This window comes from Nycticebus coucang, chromosome 14, assembly GCF_027406575.1.
Source record: "Nycticebus coucang isolate mNycCou1 chromosome 14, mNycCou1.pri, whole genome shotgun sequence".
Lineage (NCBI taxonomy): Eukaryota > Metazoa > Chordata > Mammalia > Primates > Lorisidae > Nycticebus > Nycticebus coucang.
In genome coordinates this window covers 7,748,380-7,771,732 of record NC_069793.1, presented here as the reverse complement: position 1 = coordinate 7,771,732, position 23,353 = coordinate 7,748,380, and the positions used below count along the sequence as shown (strand labels likewise).

The following is a 23,353-nucleotide window of genomic DNA, read 5'->3' as shown; positions in this document are numbered from 1 at the left end:
AAGCCTGTCTCCTGTGAGGGGAAGAAAGAGGGGAGGAATCTTTCTGAAGACAGAATACTCTGAGTAACTAAAAAAAGTGAAAGAGAGGAAAGAAATGTGCACCTCTTCAACTCCCACACAAGCATTGGAATGTATGTTTAGCCACAGATACCAAATGCCACAATGCCTGGCTTGGGACTCTCTCTTCAGGTATCCCTCAGAATACCATTGCCCTCCACCCAGAACTTCCGGGAAATGGTAACCACACATAGTGTTGGTCTCTGTTCCCACCTCTGGCTGCTTGCTCAGGCACCCTAAGGTTGTCTCAGGCCTGAGGCTTCTTCACTGGACAAAGCATGGGGCCATCATGGCTATATGCCTCCTGGGATTTAAACCCAACATTGGCAGTGTCTCAGGGTCCAGGGCTTCCTGAGCCCACACTGCACAGGACACCCCAGCATAAGGAAGCCATCCGAGCAACTGAACAAAGTGTCTTTTATTTGTGACATACAAATACAACCAATGCAAAGAAATCACTTTTTCCCTTTGATTCCAGTGATAACTTGCTGAAGAAAAAAATACATCAAGAAGTTTATCTTTGAAGTTCCCTCTAAAAACATCAGAAAGGGTTAAAAAGAACCATACGCATGTCCTATACACATTTGATGACAACAAAAATAACCTCAAATAGGGTGGAAACAACTAAAATTTTTAAACTCTTACAAAATATTTTAACATGCCCCAAACAAAAACAAACAAAAAAGCCAGTACAAAAAAATCTGCTACATTTCTCAAAACCAAGACCTAGGGAAGTGAAGAAAGACTGATGTTTTAGAAATTAATGGGCTCAACACCAACAGCAGAGTAATCTGCTAGTCTCAGACAGCGCCTATCCTGCCACAGCCCAGACCTCTTGAGGAGCCTCGGGGATGTGGCATACTGAGGCTGGCATGAGCAGGGCACCCAGCACCTGTCTACCGATAGGCTTGGTGCCAAGTGTCTAATCACTGGAAACAGACAACATATACTGAATTTACCTTACGTGGGATCTACATTGGGGGTTCCTTTAGGTCCCCATTGAGTGGGATGTATCAGAAATCCATGATCTAAGACAATAAATATATATCATTCTGTGTCCTTTGAGAGACAGAGACAAGAGGAAAACCTCTTCCTAAACACACTTCTGTTGTTTCACGGTTCTTACCAATACCCTCCAGCAAGGTCAACTCTCTCCTGGGGAGTCAGCAGGGTGGGGCAGAGGCAGGCTATGCCAGTGTAAAGCCTTGAGGCCCTCTCCAAGGAGCACCAACCTCACTGCTGGTGGGGTCAACAGCAGCGTGCAGAGTGCTCGCCAGAGGGCCAGGCCAGGCAAAGGAGGCCCAGCAAGCACAGGCCCCTGCACAAGCAGGTATCTGGGTGAGAAGCAAGGATCACCCGGGGGAGATCTGCCAAGACAGATTTCCTAAGTCGGGCAGAGGGCAGGCTGTGAGTAGACGCTGAGGTCAGAAGGACTGACAGACTTCCATGAAAGCAACTTCACAAAGGCTAGAACCTTTACAATACTCCCTAAAGCAGAGCTTAGGGATGTCCAAGGGGAGGTGTTAGGTACTTTTTTCTTGTTAAAGGATCTGGTTTTTCTTCCCTGGAACAGGCATAGGGCCTAGAGATCAGGATGAGTGTTAAGTTCTGAGTCTGCATCCCATCCCGGCAGAGAAGGCCTTCTCCTCACCCTGCTCCAGCCTGCTGCCACAGGGTGACAGAGAGAAAAGCAGCTGTTTTGGCCACTGAGAGGCATTCCTGCTACAGGCTGAGCTGTGGCTTGCCTGGGCCAGGGCCGTGGCACCAGTGCCTCACTGAGGCAGCGAGGGGCAAGGCTAGGGAGTGCAGGCAGAGGGGCCTGCTGCTGGCTGGGGACTCTCTGAAGAGGGAGGGCGGCAGTGGGGAGGGATGCCCCACCTTCAGAGAACTATCAGCACCAAGAGATGAGAGGAAACGGCATTAACTACATCAGGGAACGAGGGGTCCTTCTGGAGGAAGACAGGGGCTCCCTGATGTTATTCCCCCCTTGAGACTAAGAAGAGGTATCTAGGGTAGAGATGAGAGGCCAGGGAAAAAGAATAGTGAGGAGAGACAGAGAGAAACAAGCAGAACCTCTGGCTTTCTTCCACGAATGAAAAGCTCAAGTCACTGCCATGAGATCAAGAGGTTAAGCTTAGAATGCAGCAAAGTCCAAGAGCCCAGAGAAGTCTTCATGCCCACACAGGCCCTACACAACACCTTGCGTCTGGTTCTCTCAGCTTCTCTCTTGCTGACAGAATGGAGAGAGAGAAAGCCTTCCTCCCAGAGTTGGCTGATCCCGAGACAACCCTATTCTGCAGATCCATTAAGACAACGAAAAAGAGCTTTCTTTCCTTCCTTGTATCTTGGCACAAAAGATCTTCCCTCAGTCTGCACCAGAGCGTTCCATCCACAAAAGCACGAGTCTCTCTGAAGCCTCTATGTCCAGATCTTACACCAGGTCCATTAATCTTTGGGGATGAGCAGACCCCAAACCCAGGACTCTAGGACTTCCATAAAGACAGGTATAAATATTCCATTTGTCCAAGTGTGTATGTGGGAGGGGCTGTCGAGAATCCAGCTGCAGAGAAGTGTGGGAAACTTCTGCTTGAGGGCGCAACAGCCAAGCAAAGAGGCAGCCATTGGGTGAAGATGGACTTTGTGGCTGAGCCTCCACCAACTCTTCTCTCTCCACTCCCTCCTGGCACTCTGGTCTTCTAGGAGAGAGGAGGAGGGTAGTCTGGACCTCCTCCCCAGGGTCCTGTGCTCTCAGGGTACAGCCTGGCACATGCAAGACTGAGGTGGCACCAGCTCTGAGGGTACCTGTCAAGCAGCATGAGACCAGGGAAGAGGATAGGCCTTAGGAGAGAACACTGTGACTTGCAACAACTGGCTCTGAGAGTTCAGTGGCAGCAGCCACCACAGTGCCCACCTGCGTGGGAGTGCTGGCTATCCCCAAACTTGGTCCTCCGGCTCAGGATCTCATAGGAACAGTCCTCGCCACAGCAACCAGACATGCTAGGGGAAGAGTCATCAATTTCAAACCTGCAAGGCAGGCAGGAAAAAAAGGTTGGTTACAGACAGCTGAATGCCTTCCTTCCTGACCTGAGAACTTTTCCACCAGCCACACTAATGAGACCCCCTAGGATGACGATGAAGGAGGGGGCAGAGGACCACATTAGAGAGCATACTGTCACACCATCACCAATCCCAAACCCCGACAGGCCAGTGGACTGGGAGCTTATCAGGATTAGTGGGCGCCAAGACCAGAAACCAGCACTGGGAAGGCACCTCATACCACCCAGAAGGACCTCACCAGGGCCCAGCTCCTTACTGCAGCGCTTCTCTGAAAAATTGATAGGCGCCATGATTGTGTTTAAATACTGTTAACATAACCTTCTTCATCTGTGTGCTAGAAGAAAAGAGAGCAAGCACCTTTTAGAAAGAGCAACAGACACTAAGGCCATCTTCCTCTTCCTCCTGTCTCTGCCTGCTACCTCCCTTTCACCCTAAGAAGCATTCATAGATGGGCACAGTGGCTCACACCTCTAATCCCAGAATTTTGGGAGGCCAAGGGCAGGAGGATCACTTGAGGCCAAGAGTTCAAGACTAGCCTGGGCAACATAGCAAAACCGCACCTCCACTAAATTTTTTTTTTTTTGAGGCAGAGTCCGACTATGTCCCCTCAGTAGGGTGCCGGGGCATCACAGCTCACAGCAACCTTAAACTCTTGGGCTCAAGTGATTCTCTTGCCTCAGCCTCCCAGTAGCTGGGACTACAGGAGCCTATAGTCCCAGGATTGCTTGAGCCCAGAAGTTCAAGGCTGCAGTGAGCTACAATCACACTACTGCAACAGCCTGGATGACAGAGCAATACTCTGTCTCTAAACCAAGAGCCTCTAGGCCTGCAGCCCCACAGCACTCAGTGCTTCCCTCCATCAAGGCTGCTCACACTACACCACATCAGGCCTCCTCCCACTGGCTTCTCCTAGGGATCTTTCCCACTTCCTCTCTGCAGCGCCGCTCCTTAGGTACAAAGCGTGGCACAAATAAGACACTCAAAGAGGCTCACTCGCTGAGGTGAATGTACAAAAGACGGAGTCACAGAAAAGTAGGGAGCATCTACTGACAGCATCTTATTCTCAAAACATTCCTGAGTCTTGCTGGGCGCAGCAGCTCACGCGTATAATCCTAGCACCCTGGGAGGCTGAGGCAGGCAGATTGCCTCAGTTCACAGTTTTGAGACCAGCCTGAGCCAGAGCGAGACCTCATCGCTAAAAAAAAATAGCTGGCTCGGCACCCATAGCTCAGTGGTTAGGGTGCCGGCCACATAAATGAAGGCAGGCAAATTCGAACCGGCCCAGGCCTGCTAAACAACAATGACAACTGCAAAAACAACAACAACAACAACAAAAAATAGCCAAGCACTGTGGCAGGCACCTGTAGTCCCAGCTACTTGGGAGGCTGAGGCAAGAGAATTGCTTAAGCCCAAGAGTTAGAGGTTGCTGTGAGCTGTGACTCCACCGCACTCTACCAAGGGCAACACAGTGAGACTCTGTCTCTAAATAAATAAATAAATACTTAAAAAAAAAAAAAATAGCCAGGCATTGTGGCGGGCACCTGTAGTCCCAGCTATTTGGGAGGGTGACAAAGTGAGACTCTGTCTCAAAAAAAAAAAATAATAATAATAATAATAATTCCTGAGTCTTATCCTCCAAGGAGACTCAAAGAATACTGGGTGCCTCAGTGGCAGCTCCTCCCAAATGAACAACACACGGGGCTCTTACCTATTGGCCATGAGCTGCAAGATCTGTATGAGGAACTTCCCCAGGCCTTTCCGCCGCACCTTGCTTTCCAGCTGCACTTCATAGCTGGGTGAGAAAAGCCGAGAGCTGAGTGTGCAGGATGGGTGGAAGAGGCTACAAGGTCTGTCAGAGGAGCCTGCCCACAGACCAACAGGCCTAGTAGATTTTGCCACCTGCATGGAGTGGCAGAGCATCACCAGGATCTCCCCCACCACACCACTCCACCCAAGCCAGGGCTCCTACCAGTACAGGACTTCATCCCCGCACTCCACGTCAAACCGGAAGTGAGAAAAAGCAACGGGGATGGAACTGTTTTCCCAAGCAATGAGGTACCAGGCTCGGTCATCTGTCATTTCCTCTCGTTTCTCTCTGTCCTTCCAGCCCCACTCGCTCTGCTCATACCTGAGGAATTTGGGGGCAGTCAGGATGGGGAGGTCTGAGAGAGAAAACCCAGCTGGGGAATAAGGCTCCTCCAGTCAGCCCATGCTTACATGGTTTGCATATTGGTTTTAGTCAGGTCGAAGGCCCAATCCACAGTGGCTGGTTCCAGTCCAGACACTCGCTTACATTCAATAGAGACGTTCAACCTAAGAAGAGGACAAAAGAGGTATTAGAAGCTGGCTATAGGGCAGCGCCTGTGGCTCAAGCAGCAGGGCGCCGGTCCCATATGCCAGAGGTGGCGGGTTCAAACCTAGCCCGGGCCAAAAACCAAACCTGTGGCTCAAGCAGTAGGGCGCCGGTCCCATATGCCAGAGGTGGCGGGTTCAAACCTAGCCCCGGCCAAAAACCAAAAAAAAAAAAAAAAAGAAGCTGGCTATAGCTTCAGAGGTCCCACAGGACGATGTTCCTCCCTGAAAGTCTAAAAACAGGGAGGCAAGCCTGGTCTCAGTCATTCTCTGGGGGAAAAGCCAATGTGCACATTCCCCAACATAACTAGGAAAGGTGACTGTAGAAACTGAGCCTTTTGGGATGAGATTAACACCTGTCATCACCCTAACCACAAGGCTCCCTACACTATCCCTATCAGCCACAGCACTTTGTAAACTTCTTGTCCCTTTCTGCTACCTCTTTGCTCTTTCTCTACCTCCTCACTTCTTCTGTACTTTATTACATTCTTTTTTCCCCTATTTAGTTCCTGCCCTTAGGCATGTTTCCTGTTGCTTTAATTCTGAATTGACATCTCACTGGGCTCTCAGGGGACTTTTTCCTTCTTATCTACCAATCTTATCTTCAGAACTGATGAATGACCTCAGGCCTTTTAAGAAGACATGGCTCTACACACTGATAATCAGTGTGAAAAGGAAAACAAAAAAGACTATGGCTCCACCACCCCTTGCCAGAAGTCCCCCCTGCCTCTTTCCCTGGAGCAATATCTTGACTGATCAAACAGGGTAAAGCAGGATCTAATCCAATGTTGTTTTCCTAGACTAATAAGTGCTATGGGCATGAAGATTATCTGTTGCTAAAGGAAATTTCAGTAAAATACAGTTAAACTCTAGCCAATCTGTGAGACTACATTCTTTAACTAGTACCACATTCTGAACAGACTGAAGCAAGCAAGCTCTAAGCCTTCAAGATACAGAGCTCCTTTGTCAGTATCTTTCAGTGGTCTTTGACACAAGCCTCAGAGGATGTTCCCACTAGAATCCACCACCACCTACGCTGACTGGCACATCACAAGAGCTACATATATGCTCAGTTTTGTAAATTCAGAACTTCCTACTCCTAACCCTAAAAAGTATTCCTTTCTTTACAAGTACTAACTAGGTAACAGTCAGAATTGCCTAAACACAGCACAGCACCTGTCTTAGCTATAAAATGTCCAAAGTCTATCTGCAGGTATAAATTCTCCATTGATCTTTAAGTATTGAAAGTAAGATCATAACCACAGGATCACACAAGGCACAAAAGGAGCCCAGAGGCAGCCAGCAATGCCAGCTTTAGAGCTGTTCCTTCCTTCTAAAAGTCAGAAACACTGGGTGGCGCCTGTGGCTCAGTGGGTAGGGCGCCAGCCCCATATACCAGAGAGTGGCAGGTTCAAACCCGCCCCAGCCAAATTGTAACAAAAAAATAGCCAGGCACTGTGGCAGGCGCCTATAGTCCCAGCTACTTGGGAGGCTGAGGCAAGAGAATCACCTAAGCCCAGGAGTTGGAGGTTGCTGTGAGCTGTGTGACACCCTAGCACTCTACCGAGGGCAATAAAATGATACTCTGTCTCTACAAAAAAAAAAAAAAAAATCCAGAAACACTAAGAAATATCACTGTAAAGGACCTCTAAACTATACCAAAAGACTGATCAGAAGTTGAAAGACAAAGCTACTAGAGGAACTATAATGCATCTTGTCACACAAGAAGAATAAATAAATGTGATGCTACAAAATTCAGATGTAGCTGCAAAAGGCAAATAAAAAGGCCAGGCACAGTGGCTCACGCCTGGAATCCTAGCACTCTGGGAAGCCAAAGCAGGAGAATCCCTCAAGCTCAAGATTTCAAGACCAGGGTGGCTTCTGTGGCTCAAAGGGGTAGGGCGCCAGCACCATATGCCGGAGGTGGCAGGTTCAAACCCAGCCCCGGCCAAACACTGCAAAAAAAAAAAAAAGATTTCAAGACCAGCTTGAACAAGATCAAGAGCAAGACCTTATCTCTACTAAAAACAGAAAAACTAGTCAGGTGTTGTAGTGGGCACCTGTAGTCCCAGCTACTTGGGAGGCTAAGGCAAGATCATTTGAATCTAGGACTTTGAGGTTTCTGTGAGCTGTGAGATTGTCTAAAGAAAAAAAAAGGCAATAGAATTCCCTGCTTCATAATTCACATGTCTATCATTGTCTATCTTGTTCAATGAAATATTCATACCAGCTGCTACTTCCTGAGCTAGATATAGTCCCTTTCCTCCTTAAGAAAACCTTGCAAGTTTGGCATTAACATCCTATTTGACAGGTAAGAAAATGAGGCTTGAAGATGAGTGACTTGTGCAACTAGAGCTAACAAGAGGCCCAGCCTACAATTCAACCCACAACTCTGAGTAACCATAAGCCTTTTTTCTATAAGCCAAGATATTACATTATAGAAGCACAACTCATGAACATCTTGGTAAGACAGATTTTGACCAAAAGGACAAAAGAAGGGGAGGAGATCTTTAATCTTGATCCTACCATAAACTAGATGGGTAGTGATACAGCTAACACTTACATAGTTGTCAGTGTGATCCGGGAATTAACCTTCATATCTAATCCTTCAGATAACTCCAGGGGGAAAGATTTTAGACCCATTTCTGATTTGAAAATTGAGGTACAGGACGGTGCCCATGGCTCAGTGAGTAGGGCACTGGCCCCATATACCAAGGGTGGCGGGTTTGAACCCCACCGGGCCAAACTGCAACAACAAAAAAAAAAACAGCCAGGAGTTGGGTAGCACCTGTGGCTCAAAGGAATAGGGTGCCAGCCCCATATGCTGGAGGTGGCAGGTTCAAACCCAGCCCCAGCCAAAAACTGCAAAAAATAAATAGAGATGTTAAAAAAAAGCCAGGCATTGTGGCAGGAGCCTGTAGTCCCAGCTACTGGGGGACTAAGACAAGAGAATCGCCTAAGCCCAAGAGGGCAACGGAGACTCTTGTCTCTTAAAAAAAAAAAAAAGAAAAGAAAATTGAGGTACAAAGAGGTTAAATCATTTGTCCAGGGTCAAACAGCCAATAAGTGACTTTTAACTATTTTGCTCATGGAGCAATGGATTGGGAATTAAAAGTTCCCTTAGCTGGGCAGCATCTGTGGGTCAGTGAGTAGGGCACCGGCCCTAAATACCAAGGGTGGCAGGTTCAAACTCGGCCCCGGCCAAACTGCAACAAAAAAATAGTTGGGCATTGTGGCGGGCACCTATAGTCCCAGCTACTTGGGAGGCTGAGGCAAGAGAATTGCCTAAGCCCAAGAGCTGGAGGTTGTTGTGAGCTGTGACGCCAGAGCACTCTACCGAGGGCAACAAAGTAAGACTCTGTCTCTCAGAGGTGGCAGGTTCAAACTCAGCCCTGGCCAAAAACTATCAAAAAAAAAAAAAAAAATTCCCCTCAGCTATCTTTTTTTTTTTTTTTTTTTTAATAGAGACAGAGTCTCACTTTATGGCCCTCGGTAGAGTGCCATGGCCTCACACAGTTCACAGCCCCCTCAGCTATCAAGGGTAAACTCTATAAACACAGAAACCTCATCTGATTTTTCTGGGCCTCAGTTTCCCATGTATAATATAAAATGAAGGTGTCAGTACAGACAATTTTCCAAACTTGTTTCAGTGCAATGATTCTTTGTACAGAAGAGAATAACAAGTCCTAAAGAGATATCTGAGCTTAAGGACACTCTTTCCTCATTTATAAATTCCTTTGTTATCCTAACTGGGGGATTTTATATCAATAGAGGGCACTAGCCACAGTTTTTGCTTTTTTATAATAACGAAGAAGAGTGAGAAAATTTGGGTCTGAAGAAGGCTAACTCTGGAAAACTGAAGACATTCAAGGAGACAATAGTTAGATGCACCAAATATAACTCACCCATTTCGATCATATTTCTTGAACACTGGGAAAGCCTCTAGTGGGTCTCCAAGCTGTGGAGAGAAAGAAAAGAAGAATAGCTCAGACAGGTATGGTGGAGGTGCAGGCCCTGTCCTGACAGCCTGTTGCCTGCGAGTGTGACACTGTCAGGACCCACATTAAGAGGCTAGCTCTGGCCTCAGGGGCCCAGCCTACAATTCTCCCTCAGCTCTGAAGCACATATATGAGGAAGGCTTTGGTAATGAGGCTGAGAGAGATAAGTTCAGTGTCATTTGACAGGGTAAAAGGAGACTTTACTGGCCTATGGACCTAACACCAGTTCACAGCACAGCTAACACAAAGAATAGAGGCCACATGATCTGCTCGTACACTTCTGAGAAGCAGCCCCCAGGGGACCTCACTTGGTCAAAATTCCAAATGAAAAATGACATCCCTGGCTCAGCGCTTGTGGCTCAAGAGGTTAAGGCACCAGCCACATACACCTGAGCTGGCGGGTTCGAATCCAGCCTGGGCCCGCCAAACAACGATGGCTATAACCAAGAAATAGCCGGGCATTGTGGCAGGCGCCTGTAGTCCCAGCTACTTGGGAGGAGGAGGCATGAGACTCGTTTGAGCCCAAGAGTTGGAGGTTGCTGTGAGCTGTGATGCCACAACACTCTACCCAGGACAACAGCTTGAAGCTCTGTCTCAAAAAAAAAGAAGAAGAAGAAGAAGAAAAATGACATCCCGGGCGGCACCTGTGGCTCAGTCAGTAAGGCGCCAGCCCCATATACCGAGGGTGACGGGTTCAAACCCGGCCCTGGCCGAACCGCAACAAAAAAATAGCCGGGTGCTGTGGTGGGCACCTGTGGTCCCAGCTGCTTGGGAGGCTGAGGCAAGAGAATTGCTTAAGCCCAGGAGTTGGAGACTGCTGTGAGCTGTGTGATGCCATGGCACTCTACCGAGGGCCATAAAGTGAGACTCTGTCTCTACAAAAAAAAAAAAAAAGAAAAATGACATCGCTGAGCCACATCCTTATGAATGTGGAGTGTTTACTCTGAGTGGGCTAAAAGAATGACCAAAACGTAGGATATGAAATGGGAACAGGAAGAATGATCAGAATTTCTCACTTCAGTTGGAAAGTCATGGCTACTAGCCTGCCCCTCATCCACAGCCAGCCCTGCCCTGACTATGGCCCCGAGAGGACCAGATGCCGCATCCCCTCACCCCTTTACAGCCTTCAGTGCCTATTGGGCAATTATGTTCAAAGAAAAGAATGAGAAGGGCAGCGCCTATGGCTCAGTGAGTAGGGCACCGGCCCCATATACCGAGGGTGGCAGGTTCGAATCCAGCCCTGGCCAAACTGCAAACAAAAAAATAGCTGGGCATTGTGGCGCATGCCTGTAGTCTCAGCTACTCGGGAGGCTGAGGCAAGAGAATTGCCTAAGCCCAAGAGCTAGAGGTTGCTGTGAGCTGTGTCGTCACAGCACTCTACCCAGGGGCGACAAAGTGAGACTCTTTCTCATTAAAAAAAAAAAAAGTGGGGGGCAGCACCTGTGGCTCAGTGAGTAGGGTGCCGGCCCCATATACTAAGGGTGGCGGGTTCAAACCCAGCCCCGGACAAATTGCAACAACAAAATAGCCCAGTGTTGTGGCGGGTGCTCGAGGGCCTGAGGCAGGAGAATCACCTAAGCCCAGGAACTGGAGGTTGCTGTGAGCTGTGTGACCCCACGGCACTCTACCAAGGGTGATAAAGTGCGACTTTGTCCCTACAAAAAAAAAAAAAAAAAAAAAAAGAGTTCAAGATGAGCCTGAGCAAAAGCTAAGACCTTGTCTCTAAAAATAGCCAGGCATTGTGGCAGGCACCTATAGTCCCAGCTACTTGGGAGGCTGACCCAAGAGGATCACCTAGCCCAAGAGCTGGAGGTTGCTGTGAGCTGTGACACCATAGCACTCTAATGACGGAGACAAAATGAAACTCTGTCTTTCAAAAAAAAAAGGCTCAGCGCCTGTGGCTCATACACCTGGTGGGTTCGAATCCAGCCTGGGCAGGCCAAACAACAACAACAGCTGCAACCAAAAAATAGCCAGGCATTGTGGCAGGCACCTGTGGTCCCAGCTACTCGGGAGGCTGAGGCAAGAGAATCGCTTAAGGGCAGCAACTATCCCTCAGTGGTAGAGCGCTAGCCCCATATACCAAGGGTGTCAGGTTCGAAGCCAGCCCCGGCCAAACTGCAACAAAAAATAGCCGGGCGTTGTGGTGGGCACCTATAGTCCCAGCTACTTGGGAGGCTAAGGCAAGAGTTGCCTAAGCCCAGGAGTTGGAGACTGCTGTAAGCTGTGACGCCAAGGCACTCTACCATGGGTGATAAAGTGAGACTCTGTTTCTAAAAAAATAGTAAATGGTGGGCGGCGCCTGTGGCTCAGTGAGCAGGGCACCGGCCCCATATACCGAGGGTGGCGGGTTCAAACCCAGCCCTGGCCAAAACTGCAACAAAAAAATAGCCGGGCGTTGTGGCGGGCGCCTGTAGTCCCAGCTACTAGGGAGGCTGAGGCAGGAGAATCGCCTAAGCCCAGGAGCTGGAGGTTTCTGTGAGCTGTGTGACGCCACGGCACTCTACTGAGGGCAATAAAGTGAAATTCTGTCTCTATAAAAAATAAATAAATAAAAATAAAAATTAAAAAAAAAAAAGTAAATGGATATTATTTAACCAGTGTGATGAAAGTATGTCAAATGGTATATAAAACCAGTGTATGGTGTCCTGTAATCGCATTAATGTACACAGCTATGATTTAATAAAAAAAACAAAAGAGAGAGAGAGAATCGCTTAAGCCCAGGAGTTGGATGTTGCTATGAGTGGTGATGCAATAGCACTCTACCCAGGGTGACAGCTTGAGGCTCTGTCTCAAAAAAAAAAAAGAAAAGAATGAGAAAAGTGTATACTACATTTCATCAAGGAAGTTTCTTCGGCTCGGCGCCTGTGGCTCAAGCGGCTAAGGTGCCAGCCACATACACCTGAGCTGGTGGGTTCGAATCCAGCCCAGGCCCGCCAAACAATGATGGCTGCAACCAAAAAATAGCCAGGCATTGTGGCCGGTGCCTGTTGTCCCAGCTATTTGGGAGGCAGAGACGGGAGACTCACTTGAGCCCAGGAGTTTGAGGTTGCTGTGAGCTGTGATGCCATAGCACTCTATCCAGGGCAACAGCTTGAGGCTCTGTCTCAAAAAAAAAAAACAACAACAACAAAAAAAAAAGCAAAGAAGTTTCTTCCCTAGAATACAAACTCCTAACAAAAATTTCTCTAGACCCTCTTCTATCCATAAGGAAGGAGACCTACAGAGAAGCAGCCACGTCTGTTGGGATCCACATTTCCCTGAACACCTGGGCCAACTGCCGACATCTCCTCCCAACTCTTACAGCCCAGTCAGAGGCAGCCCGGCTCTCACTTCCAGCCAGCAAGGAGCCAGAGGCTGTGGCTAGGCAGTACCTAAATTCTGCCACAGGGTGGCGCCAAGAGAAGCCAAATCAAACAGCAAGCTGAAGCCCCAGGAGGCAGGGACTGGGAAGGAGGGGAAGAGTCACCCTATTGGCGGCGTCCACTTTGGCACAAACGGCATCCATGGCTGCTCGCTCCTCCAACCGCTTCTGTTTCTTCTCCTTGGCTTTGCTTGACTTTCTCTGCAACATGGAAAAGCAACGTAGTGTACAAAGGCTGTAGCTAACCAAAAGACATGACTTTCCCTTTCAGGGACCAAAGGGTCTCTGCATCCACAGACCACACACTTGGGTGAGAAAGACCAGGCAGATACACTTGAGTGATAAAAAGACCAGGGAGATAATGTCAATTCTCATAGTGGGGAGTCTCTAAGAGTATCACTAAACTTCTCAGCTTCCTTTTCAGGAAAAGTACTGACCCTCCTGACCACAAGACACTATGGGGACCCAGTGAGAGCTGAGAACACCTGCAGCAGAGCTAGCTGGCCCTCAGCAGGTGCCTAATAAATATTCACTCATCTGTTCCACCCAATTTTAGGCACAGTTAGGACAGCTTTCAGAGAGGAGAAGGCACATTAGGCTTACAAGTTTTCTTTTCTTTTCTTTTTTTTTTTTTGAGGCAGAATCTCACTTTGTCATCCTCAGCAGAGTGCTATAGCGTCATAGCTCACAGCAACCTCAGACTTGCCTCAGCCTCCCAAATAGCTGGGATTACAGGCGCCCACCACAACGCCCAGCTATTTTTAGAGGCAGGGTCTCACTCTGGCTCAGGCTGATCTCCAACCTGTGAGCTCAGGCGAGCCACCTGCCTTGGTCTCCCAGAGTGTTATGATTACAAGTGTGAGCCACTGCGCCCAGCCCCTAAAAGGTACATTAGGTAGCTGCTGACAGCTGATCCTAAGTAATAGGTCAGACAATTACCTTTTCGTTTTTTTCCTTTTTTTTTTTTTTTTGGTAGAGGTAGAGATAAGAGTCTCACTTTGTCACCCTCGGTAGAGTGCTGTGGCATCACACAGCTCACAGCAACCTCCAACTCCTGGGCTTAAGCGATTCTCTTGCCTCAGCCTCCCTGGTAGCTGGGGCTACAGGCACCCATCACAATGCCCGGCTACCTTTTTTTGTTGTTGTTGTTGTTTTGCTTTTTTTAAGAGTCTCACTTTGTCCCCTTAGGTAGAGTGCTGTAATGTCACAGCTCACAGCAACCTCCTCCAGCTCAAACTCCTGGGCTCAAGGGATTCTCTTACCTCAGCCTCCTGAGTAGCTGGGACTACAGGTGCTGGTCACAATGCCCGGCTATTTTTAGAGACAGGGTCTCACTCTTGTTCAGGCTGGTCTTGAACCTGTGAGTTCAGGCAATCCACCCACCTCAGCCTCCCAGAGTGCTTGGATCTCAGGTGTGAGTCACCGCACCCAGCCTCAGACCATTACCTCTTCAAACACATCCTAGAAAAAGTGCTACATACTTCACTGCTGAGTATTACCATTGTAACCTTCAAAGTACTCCCCTTGGGAAGCAATGTACCTATGCCAGTGCCTAGTCCACCCTTAAAAGCAATTTTGGAACTCCTTCTGGAATGGCCATCAGAGCTATCATCATACAAGGTCTGACAATTAAGTTCACAAACTCATCCAAGAAAAATCACTTTGAAAGGTAGACTAGGCCTTGGCATCAATGCATAGCTTCCCAAAGGGAGTAGCTTGAAGGTGACCACAGTGATACACAGCAATGAGGTATGCAGCACTTTTTTGCAAATTTAATTGTCCGAACTTGTGTAACTTTGTTTAAAGCAAGAGTGTCCAACCTTTTGTTTTCTGCCTCACAGTGGAAAAAAGAAGAGTTGCCTTGACCCACACACTAAATACACAAATACTAAAGCAAACAAAAGGTCCATACATACTTTTCCTGATATCCGACACCCCAGATAAGCAAAAACCGTCCTGACCAAATCAGCATAAGGCCTTTGGGCTGCAGGTTGGACACCCCTGATTTAAAGCCTTTTCATGATATTCTAGCTTTGGGAAATAAATATCTGCTGGAGAAGCAGCTCCTATGAGTGCTGGGTCCCGTTTCAGGCTGGGGCCACGGTGCTCTGGCTTAAGGACAGAGTCACTATTCAAAAGCTTGGTTCAGTAAAGGCCAATGAGCAGCAGGCACACCTCGTGCCTAGTGACAAGGGTAGACTGCAAAGCCCCAAGAAGTTCACCTCAAGACAAAGGCAACAGCCGTGCCCATAGCTCAGTGGGTAGGACGCTGGCCACATACACCCAGGCTGGCGGGTCCAGGTCAGCTAAACTAAACAACAATGACAAATGCAGCAACAAAAAAAAATAGCTGATGTTGTGGTGGGCGCCTATAGTCCCAGCTACTCGGGAGGCTGAGGCAAGAGAATCGCTTAAGCCCAAGAGTTTGAGATTGCTGTGAGCTGTGACACCACAGCACTCTACCGAGGGCGACATCTGAGACTGTATCAAAAAAAAAAAAAAAAAAAAGACATGTGACACTGACACATGCCCACCAAGAAGACCAAGTAGCACACAGGCAGCAGGGAAGGAGCAAATGGCACATCATCCACAGCTGCATCTGGAACTAAGCCTTGTTTTGAGGCAGATGTGGGGTACTCTCAGGCCTAAAAGGACCTCTCTCCTTCTTGTAAAAAGCTGAGTAACACAGGGTAAGAGCCAGGTGCCTTACAGAACTGGTCCAAAGCCTATTCCTGCTCTCTACTCCCAGTAGTGCTAGACCAGGACACAGCCTTCTCTGCACCTTCTTTCCTGGTCTGATGAATGAGGCTCTAAAACCTCCTTGAAGGTATCAAACCTATGAGGGTTAATCTGGCAGCTCTCATTCTTATTCCCAGGGAGGAGCAGAGAGCCTAGGCACACAGAGATGCCCACACACCCAAAGGCCCTGGAAGACACCCTGAAGGCCCTGGTAAGCTGGCTTTGCTTCTTACCAACAGCATAGCCTCTTTTGATCCCATTCACCTCTTTTCTGAGCTTTCTGGAGAGAATTCTGACAACCCCTAATTATATCCTACCCCTGACCCTGTCTGGCACCAGGAAAAGGCACTCTGCAATTAACATTCTACATGAGCTGAAAAACCAACTACTGGGAAAGTTTCTCAGGATAAATTCTGCCCTTAATTTTCCAAGTAATAACACTGCTCACCTCCTACTCCAAGCAACTAGGAGGCAGGAGAGTTCAGATACCAGGAACTTACAGGGATTGCTTACAGATACAAACTCTACCAACACCAGCTATTAACTATCTTCCAGCTGAGTGCTGTGCTGGAAACCAGACTAGATCCCATTTCCTACCTCCCTAGAGGAAGAAAAAGAAGAAAATAAGCTGTCCTCATAAGGCTGGAATCCTAGGACAGAACTATCCGCCTCTAACAAGAAGTTACAGAGCATCCATCTTTGTCTCTGGCAATCAGGATTTCAAAACAGAGATACACAAAAGCTTGTAAAGTACTTTCACAAACATAATGTGTTTTAATTCTTTTTTTTTTTTTTTTTTTTGTAGAGACAGAGTTTCACCCTATAGCCCTTGGTAGAGTGCCGTGGCATCAGACAGCTCACAACAACCTCCAACTCCTGGGCTTAAGCGATTCTCTTGCCTCAGCCTCCCGAGTAGCTGGGACTACAGGCGCCCGCCACAATGCCCGGCTATTTTTTGGTTGCAGTTCAGCCGGGGCCAGGCTTGAACCCGCCACCCTCGGTATATGGGGCGGGCGCCTTACCGACTGAGCCACAGGAGCGGCCCAATGTGTTTTAATTCTTAAGACAGAAACCATTGCTTCCCTTCATACCTGAGGAAACTGAAGCTTGAAAGGATGATGCGACTCACTCAGAGTTCCCCAGAGAGTAAGTAGCACAGAGGAGACTCAATCCAAGGGTCAGGCCACAGATACAGTGTTTGTTCCACCAGCCCCGGTGTCTCCCACTGGGATAGCCACTTCCAATATAGTGGACTTCCACTCAGTCATAAATAAAGACCTTCTCATGCCCTGCCAAGATAAGGCCTAAGACCTCAGAAACTCTCAGACAGTCACTTAGCAACTCATTTCTCACGTCCATTTTGCTTGTAACAGTTTGCTAACTGTGCCACCACAGGCCCCACTGCATCAAGGCAGAGGTGAGGTTCTGGGAAGCCAAGGCAGGTGAATTGCTTGAGCTCAAGAGTTCAAGATGAGGGCGGCGCCTGTGACTCAGTGAGTAAGGCACCGGCCCCATATACAGAGGGTGGCGGGTTCAAACCCGGCACCACCGAACTGCAACAAAAAAATAGCCGGGCATTGTGATGGGCGCCTGTAGTCCCAGCTACTTGGGAGGCAAGAGAATTGCCTAAGCCCAGGAGTTGGAGGTTGCTGTGAGCTGTGTGACGCCATGGCACTCTACCTACTGAGGGCAATAAAGTGAAACTTTGTCTCTACAAAAAAAAAAAAAGAAGAGTTCAAGATGAGCCTGAGCAAAAGCAAGATCTTGTCTCTAAAAATAGCTGGGCATTGTGGCAGGCACCTGTAGTCCCAGCTACTTGGAAGGCTGACCCAAGAGGATCACTTGAGCCTTAGAGTTTGAGGTTGCTGTGAGCTACAATGACACCAGGGGACTCTACCAAGGGTGACAGAGTAAGACTCTGTCTCAAAAAAAAAAAAAAGGCAGAGTTAAAGAAAAGGGAAAACCTCAGATGGAAGGTCTCCAGAGCTATACAATGGGACAGAAAGATCATGAGCTCTGAACTGGGCCAATGCTCCTCTTACCATCATGACTCATGAAAGCAAATCCAGCTCCATGACTATAGGGACACAGCTGCTGGCCTCACATAAGAGCTATAAGAACAGTCAGAAGCTTACCTCTTTCATGTTTACATGGATGGAGCTGGAACATATTCTTAGCAAAGTATGTCAAGAATGGAATAAAAAGTATCCAATACACTCAGCCCTACTATAGCCCAAGAAGAAGGTTAAAGAGGAGACGGAGGGGAGGAGGGGGGGAAGGAAAGGGGGGAGGAGAGAGGGAGGAGAGGGGGGAGGAGGATAGGTAGAGGGAGGATAATTAGTGAGACCACACCTGTGGTGCATTTTACACGGGTACATGTTAAATTTACTAAGTGTAGAGTATAAACGTCAGAACACAATAACTAAGAAAATGCAGTGAAGGCTTTGTTAACCAGTTTGATGAAAATATTTCAAATGATATATAAAACCAGCACATTGTACCTCATGATTGCATTAATGTACACAGCTATGATTTAATAAAATAAATAAAATAAAATAAAATAATAGAAGTGGCTTGGCGCCCATAGCTCAGCGGCTAGGGCACCAGCCGCATACACCGGTTGGAGCCTGGCGCGGGCCTGCCAAGCAACAATGACAACTGCAACCAAAAAACACCCAGGTGTTGTGGCAGGCGCCTGTAGTCCCAGCTACTCAGGAGGCTGAGGCAAGAGAACCGCTTAAGCCCAAGAGTTTGAGGTTGCTGTGAGTTGTGATGCCACGGTACTCTACCCAGGACAACATAATGAGACTAGCATACTGTGCGGCGCCTGTGGCTCAGTGAGTAGGGCGCTGGCCCCACATACCGAGGTGACAGGTTCAAACCCGGCCCCAGCCAAACTGCAACAAAAAAATAGCCAGGTGTTGTGGCGGGCGCCTGTAGTCCCAACTACTCGGGAGACTGAGGCAAGAGAATCGCCTAAGCCCAAGAGCTGGAGGTTGCTGTGAGCTGTGATGCCACAGCACTCTACCTAGGGTGACAAAAAAAAAAAAAAAGAAGAAAAGAAGCTAGCATACCTCCACAGCAGATGCATGCTCCCTCCCTCCACCCTGCATGCCGCAGAGCTGAAGAATCAGAGGTGCTGGAATCAAGTGTAATGCCCAGGATCCAGAAAGCACTGAAAACTGGACCCCCTCCATAGAATCACATGTCTAAGCAGAAGTAATTCCAAAGCAATCAGCAGGAAGGCCTGCTGAAGCCTCAGGACATCTATGAGCTCATTTCATGCAGAACTGGCGATCCTGAGTGAGGGCTGGGCTGCCACAGGTCATGAGGGAGGTTGCTGCAGCAGACTGGGCCAGACAGCCAGAGGTTCACCCTCAAACTAGGAAAAGTGGTCTCCCCTGTTTCAATTAGCCTTGCCCTGCCTTGTGGAGGTACAGCTATCCTACAGGGACACAAGAAAATGCTCGTAATTAAAATGGGAAATATGCACAAGAACAGTAAACTCATTGTAGTTAAGTGTCTTTCTCAAGATTTACAGTACACGCACGCGCGCACACACACGGATAGAATTTCAGGTCGAGAGACCTGGATTTGATATTTGATTCTCAGCTCTTCCATTTAACAGCTGTGACTTTAGGCTAAGTTAGTTAACCTCCTTTTGGCAAATTGCTTAATTTCTATGAACCTCAGTTTCCTTAATCATAAAATGGGGCTAACTATGTCTACACCAACATCACACAGTACTGTTATGAGGACAAATGACACAGTGTACTAGATTTAAAAATTCTTTATAGTAACAACCTCCATTTACAAACATCCACCAGTGTCAAACATTCTGCTAGTGCTTTAGCAAAAATGATCTGTTTTAATCTTTTTTTTTCCGAGTCTCACTTTATGGCCCTCGGTAGAGTGCCGTGGCCTCACACAGCTCACAGCAACCTCCAACTCCTGGGCTCAAGCGATTCTCCTGCCTCAGCCTCCCGAGTAGCTGGGACTACAGGCGCCCGCCACAACGCCCGGCTATTTTTTGGTTGCAGTTCAGCCGGGTCGGGGTTTGAACCCGCCACCCTCGGTATATGGGGCCGGCGCCTTACGGACTGAGCCACAGGCGCCGCCCAATCTGTTTTAATCTTTACAATTCAGCAAGGTACATGTACCTATTTTTTTGAAGAGAAATCTGAGACATGGAGAGTTTAACTTTTATGTATTTATTTATTTATTTATTTATTTTTGAGGCAGAGTCTCACTCTGTTGTCCAGGCTAGGGCATCATAGCTCACAACAACCTCAAATTCCTGGATTCAGGTGATCTTCTGTCTCAGCCTCCCAAGTAACTGGGACTATAGGCACCTGCCATGACTCCCAGCTAATTTTTCTATTTTTAGTAGGTAAGGGGTCTCACTCTTGCTCAGGCTGGTCTCAAACTCTTAAGCTCAAGCAGTCCACCTCCCTGAGCCTTCCAGAGTGCTAGGATTACAGGCATAAGCCACTGCATCCAGCCAGAGTTTAACTTTTAGGGCCACAAAGCCAGTGAGTAGAGTTCTCAAAGAGGTCTTCCTCCCAATTCTCTCCCTCCACTCCCACCAGACTCTACATTCCATGAGGCATGGGTTTTATCTGCTTTATTTGCCAAGATATACCCAGTACTCAAATAGCAGTTACTCAGCTCTTAACCTGTTGGACAAGTCATCCAAGATTCAAATCTAGGTTTGAACCCTAAAGTCCATGCTCCTTCCACTACATCACAATTATATTTATATGGCACTAGTTTGTTTTTTTTTTTTTGAGACAAAGTCTTTGCTAGTTGCCCTTTGGTAGAGTGCAGTCGCGTCACAGTTCACAGCAACATCAAACTCTTGGGCTTAAGCAATTCTCTTGTCTCAGCTCCCAAGTAGCTGGAAATACAGAGCCCACCACAAGGCCTGGCTATTTTTTGCTGCAGTTGTCATTGTTGTTTAGCTGGCCGGAGCCAGGTCACCACCCTCAGTGCATGTGGCTGGCCCATATCCACTGTGCTATGGGCGATGAGCCTATATGGCACTTTTTGTTATAAAGTGCCAGGGCAGGGCTTGTGGCTCAGTGGGTAGGGTGCCGACTCCATATACGGAGGGTGGCAGGTTCAAACCCGGCCCCAGCTGAACTGCAACCGAAAAATAGCTGGGCGTTGTGGCGGGCGCCTGTAGTCCCAGCTACTTGGGAGGCTGAGGCAAGAGAATCACTTAAACCCAGGAGTTGGAGGTTGCTGTGAGCTGTGTGATACCATGGCACTCTACTGAGGGCCATAAAGTGAGACTCTGTCTCTACAAAAAAAAAAATAAATGCATAAATAAATAAATAAATAAATATTTGAGAGAGAAAAAAAAATTCTAGAGTAATAACAATAGGGACAAACCCAGTGGGTTAAAAATAGCATAAATCGGGCAGTGCCTGTGGCTCAAAGGAGTGGGGCACCAGCCTCATATGCCGGAGGTGGTGGGTTCAAACCCAGCCCTGGCCAAAAACTGCAAAAAAAAAAAAAAAATAGCATAAATCGGGCAGCACCTGTGGCTCAAAGGAGTAGGGCGCCGGCCCCATATGCAGGATGTTGCAGGTTCAAACCCAGCCCCGGCCAAAAACAGCAAAAAAAAAAAAATAGCATAAATCAGCCAGACAAGGTGGCTCACACCTGTAATCCTAGCACTCTGGGAGGCCAAGGCAGGTGGTTTGCCTGAGCTAACAGGTTTAAGACCAGCCTGAGCAAGAGTGAGACCTGTCTCTAAAAGTAGCCAGGCATTGTGGTGGGTGCCTGTAGTCCCAGCTACTTGGCAGGCTGAATCAAGAGGATCACTTGAGCCCAAGGGTTTCAGGTTGATGTTAGCTATGACGCCACAGCACTCTACCAGGGGCAAGAAAGTGAGACTGTCTCAAAATAAAAAAAAAAAATAGCATAAAGCTATTTTAGATCACTAAAGCAAAGGGTGAGAATACAGGCAAAAATAACAGCCACTACTTAGGAGGCACTTCCTTAGCTATTTACATCCATTATCTCATTTAATCTTCACTACTACCCTAAGAGGAAGATATAAGTATCCCCATTACATAGGTGAGGAAGTACAAATACAGAAAGGCCACTGGCAGGATACTATGCTGATAGCCAGCAAAGAAGGGGCTGACATGGAGGCATCTCTGGCTCCAAGGTCCAGGGTTCCCTAAAGATGGTGAAAATTCCATGTAAATGCTAATATAGCCAGAACCATGGAAGGCCAGTTATCTTTTCAAAAGGGTGACAATGATCTAATTGGGACTTAGCAATGACACTGATCTAATTGGGACTTAGTAAGGCGAATTCAAAGACCGTATGCCTGGAAAAGGCACCAAGGCAGTTCAGGTTGCCAGCAAAAAACAGATGATCAATACCCATCTGCAGCTGCGGCTACCACCAGCGGTTCCCCGTCTTCCCTGCTCCCTTGCACGCTCTCCCCTCTCAAAGCCACCTGCCTACTAACCACCCAAGTAGTCATAAGAACCATTTCATCGCAAACGGGAGGCCACGAAGGCAGGACTCTGTAGGACGGGAAGAGGTGGATAGGTTTTCAAAGAATGTAGGGGGAAGCGGGAAGCAGAGGACTAGGATCAGGAGACGCGGGGTGGGGGCTGGAACCCCAGACAGACCAGTGTGACCTTGGCTGGACGCCCTCTTTCCTCTGACCCTCAGTTCCCCTCCAAGCCAAGGGTTGGCCTCAGTGGTGGAAGGCCGTGAAGCTGGTGACAGCTCAGTGACCGGTGGCCCAGGGGGCGGGGAGCTAACTTCAGGGGCAGCGTGGGGGGCGGGGATGGTTGAGGAGGCCAGTAACAGGCGCGACGCGAGGAGCCGGGGGTGGGGGGGGGGGGCGGGGTGACCAAGGGAGTGCAGCCCCGGAGAATGGTGCCCCGCTAGGGGATTCCTTGGCTAGACCCAGACGTGGGGACCCTGCGATCGGGGAGTCAGGTCAAGTGGGGTTTGGGGGTCACGTGAGGCCGGAGGGGGTCGGAATCACGTGAGACGGAGGTTAAGAAACAATGAGGGCGAAGGGGGCGAGGTAAATGAAAAGCACCCCCAGATCACCCGTCTCTTCCTCTCCCTGCCTCACTCACCCCCATGGCGTCGGCGACCGCGGCAGCAGCCCTGTGGTTCCCTCCTTCACACGCTTGCCGGTAGGGAGGCGGCAACAGCTGCGACTGCGGCGACGGCAGAGACAGAGCGGCGGGCCCCCGCACCGCGCATGCGCCTCGTGGGCACCGCGCCGGCGCAGAACCGAGAGGTGGGCGAGCGGCAGAAGGCGCGCAGGTGGAGCACGGCTAGGCGGGACGAGGGTCTCGCTCCAGAAAGAGGCGGGAGGCGCCGGGGAGAGTCGCACTGTGAATGACGTATCTGCGCCGGGCCCGCCCCCAGACCAGGCTGTGTCTGTAGCCATGGCAACGGCCGCGCTGGGCCTGGCTGCGCGCCCTACCGCTAGCTGCACGCCACCGGGCAGCTGGGTGGGTGGAAGGGCAATGCTCCAGCTCCGCGTCTCCCCGGCCGGCTGGGAGCAGCCACCCGCACAGACAACGATCGCGTCACGACCTCTGGAACACCGCCCCTCCCAAGCCTCCGGGCACAGCGGAAGTCTTTGGAAACGTTCCCATCCCGACCCTTGAAATTCCTTTTCAACTCGAGTCATGTTATTCATTCATCCATCTTCTAACCATTCATTCACCCTCCATTCATTCGCTCTCTCAATAAACATTTACTAGCACCTCAGTTGTGCCGAGGCTGGAGTGGGAGT

General features: G+C 48.8%; 1 protein-coding gene across 4 annotated transcripts; it reads right to left on the bottom strand.

The window, feature by feature from the left end:
- Nucleotides 1-463: 463 nt before the first annotated feature.
- Nucleotides 464-22,902, bottom strand: NAA40 (N-alpha-acetyltransferase 40, NatD catalytic subunit). Of its 4 annotated transcripts, XM_053560678.1 has the most exons (9): nt 22,683-22,898; nt 12,934-13,029; nt 9,372-9,424; nt 5,332-5,427; nt 5,084-5,242; nt 4,823-4,906; nt 3,371-3,448; nt 2,969-3,081; nt 464-2,895 (listed from the first exon to the last, which is right to left on the bottom strand). In XM_053560678.1, the coding sequence occupies exons 1-9, from the start codon at nt 22,686-22,688 to the stop codon at nt 2,489-2,491; spliced, it is 1,092 nt and encodes a 363-aa protein (XP_053416653.1). In that variant the 5' UTR covers nt 22,689-22,898; the 3' UTR covers nt 464-2,488. The 4 variants fall into 4 exon arrangements, with proteins under 4 accessions (XP_053416653.1, XP_053416654.1, XP_053416655.1 ...); XM_053560679.1 differs by lacking the exon at nt 3,371-3,448 and having other exon boundaries at nt 22,683-22,902; XM_053560680.1 differs by having other exon boundaries at nt 2,658-3,081; nt 22,683-22,890.
- Between the last annotated feature and the right edge of the window lie 451 nt (nt 22,903-23,353).

What these genes read in the sequence shown, in the direction of transcription:
- NAA40 (XM_053560678.1), bottom strand. An exon ending in AAGAAATATGATCGAAATGG is followed by an intron (nt 5,428 to 9,371) that starts GTGAGTTATATT and finishes TCCTCTTCTTAG; the next exon opens with GTTGAACGTCTCTATTGAAT. An exon ending in TTGCAGCTCATGGCCAATAG is followed by an intron (nt 3,449 to 4,822) that starts GTAAGAGCCCCG and finishes CTTTTCTTCTAG; the next exon opens with CACACAGATGAAGAAGGTTA.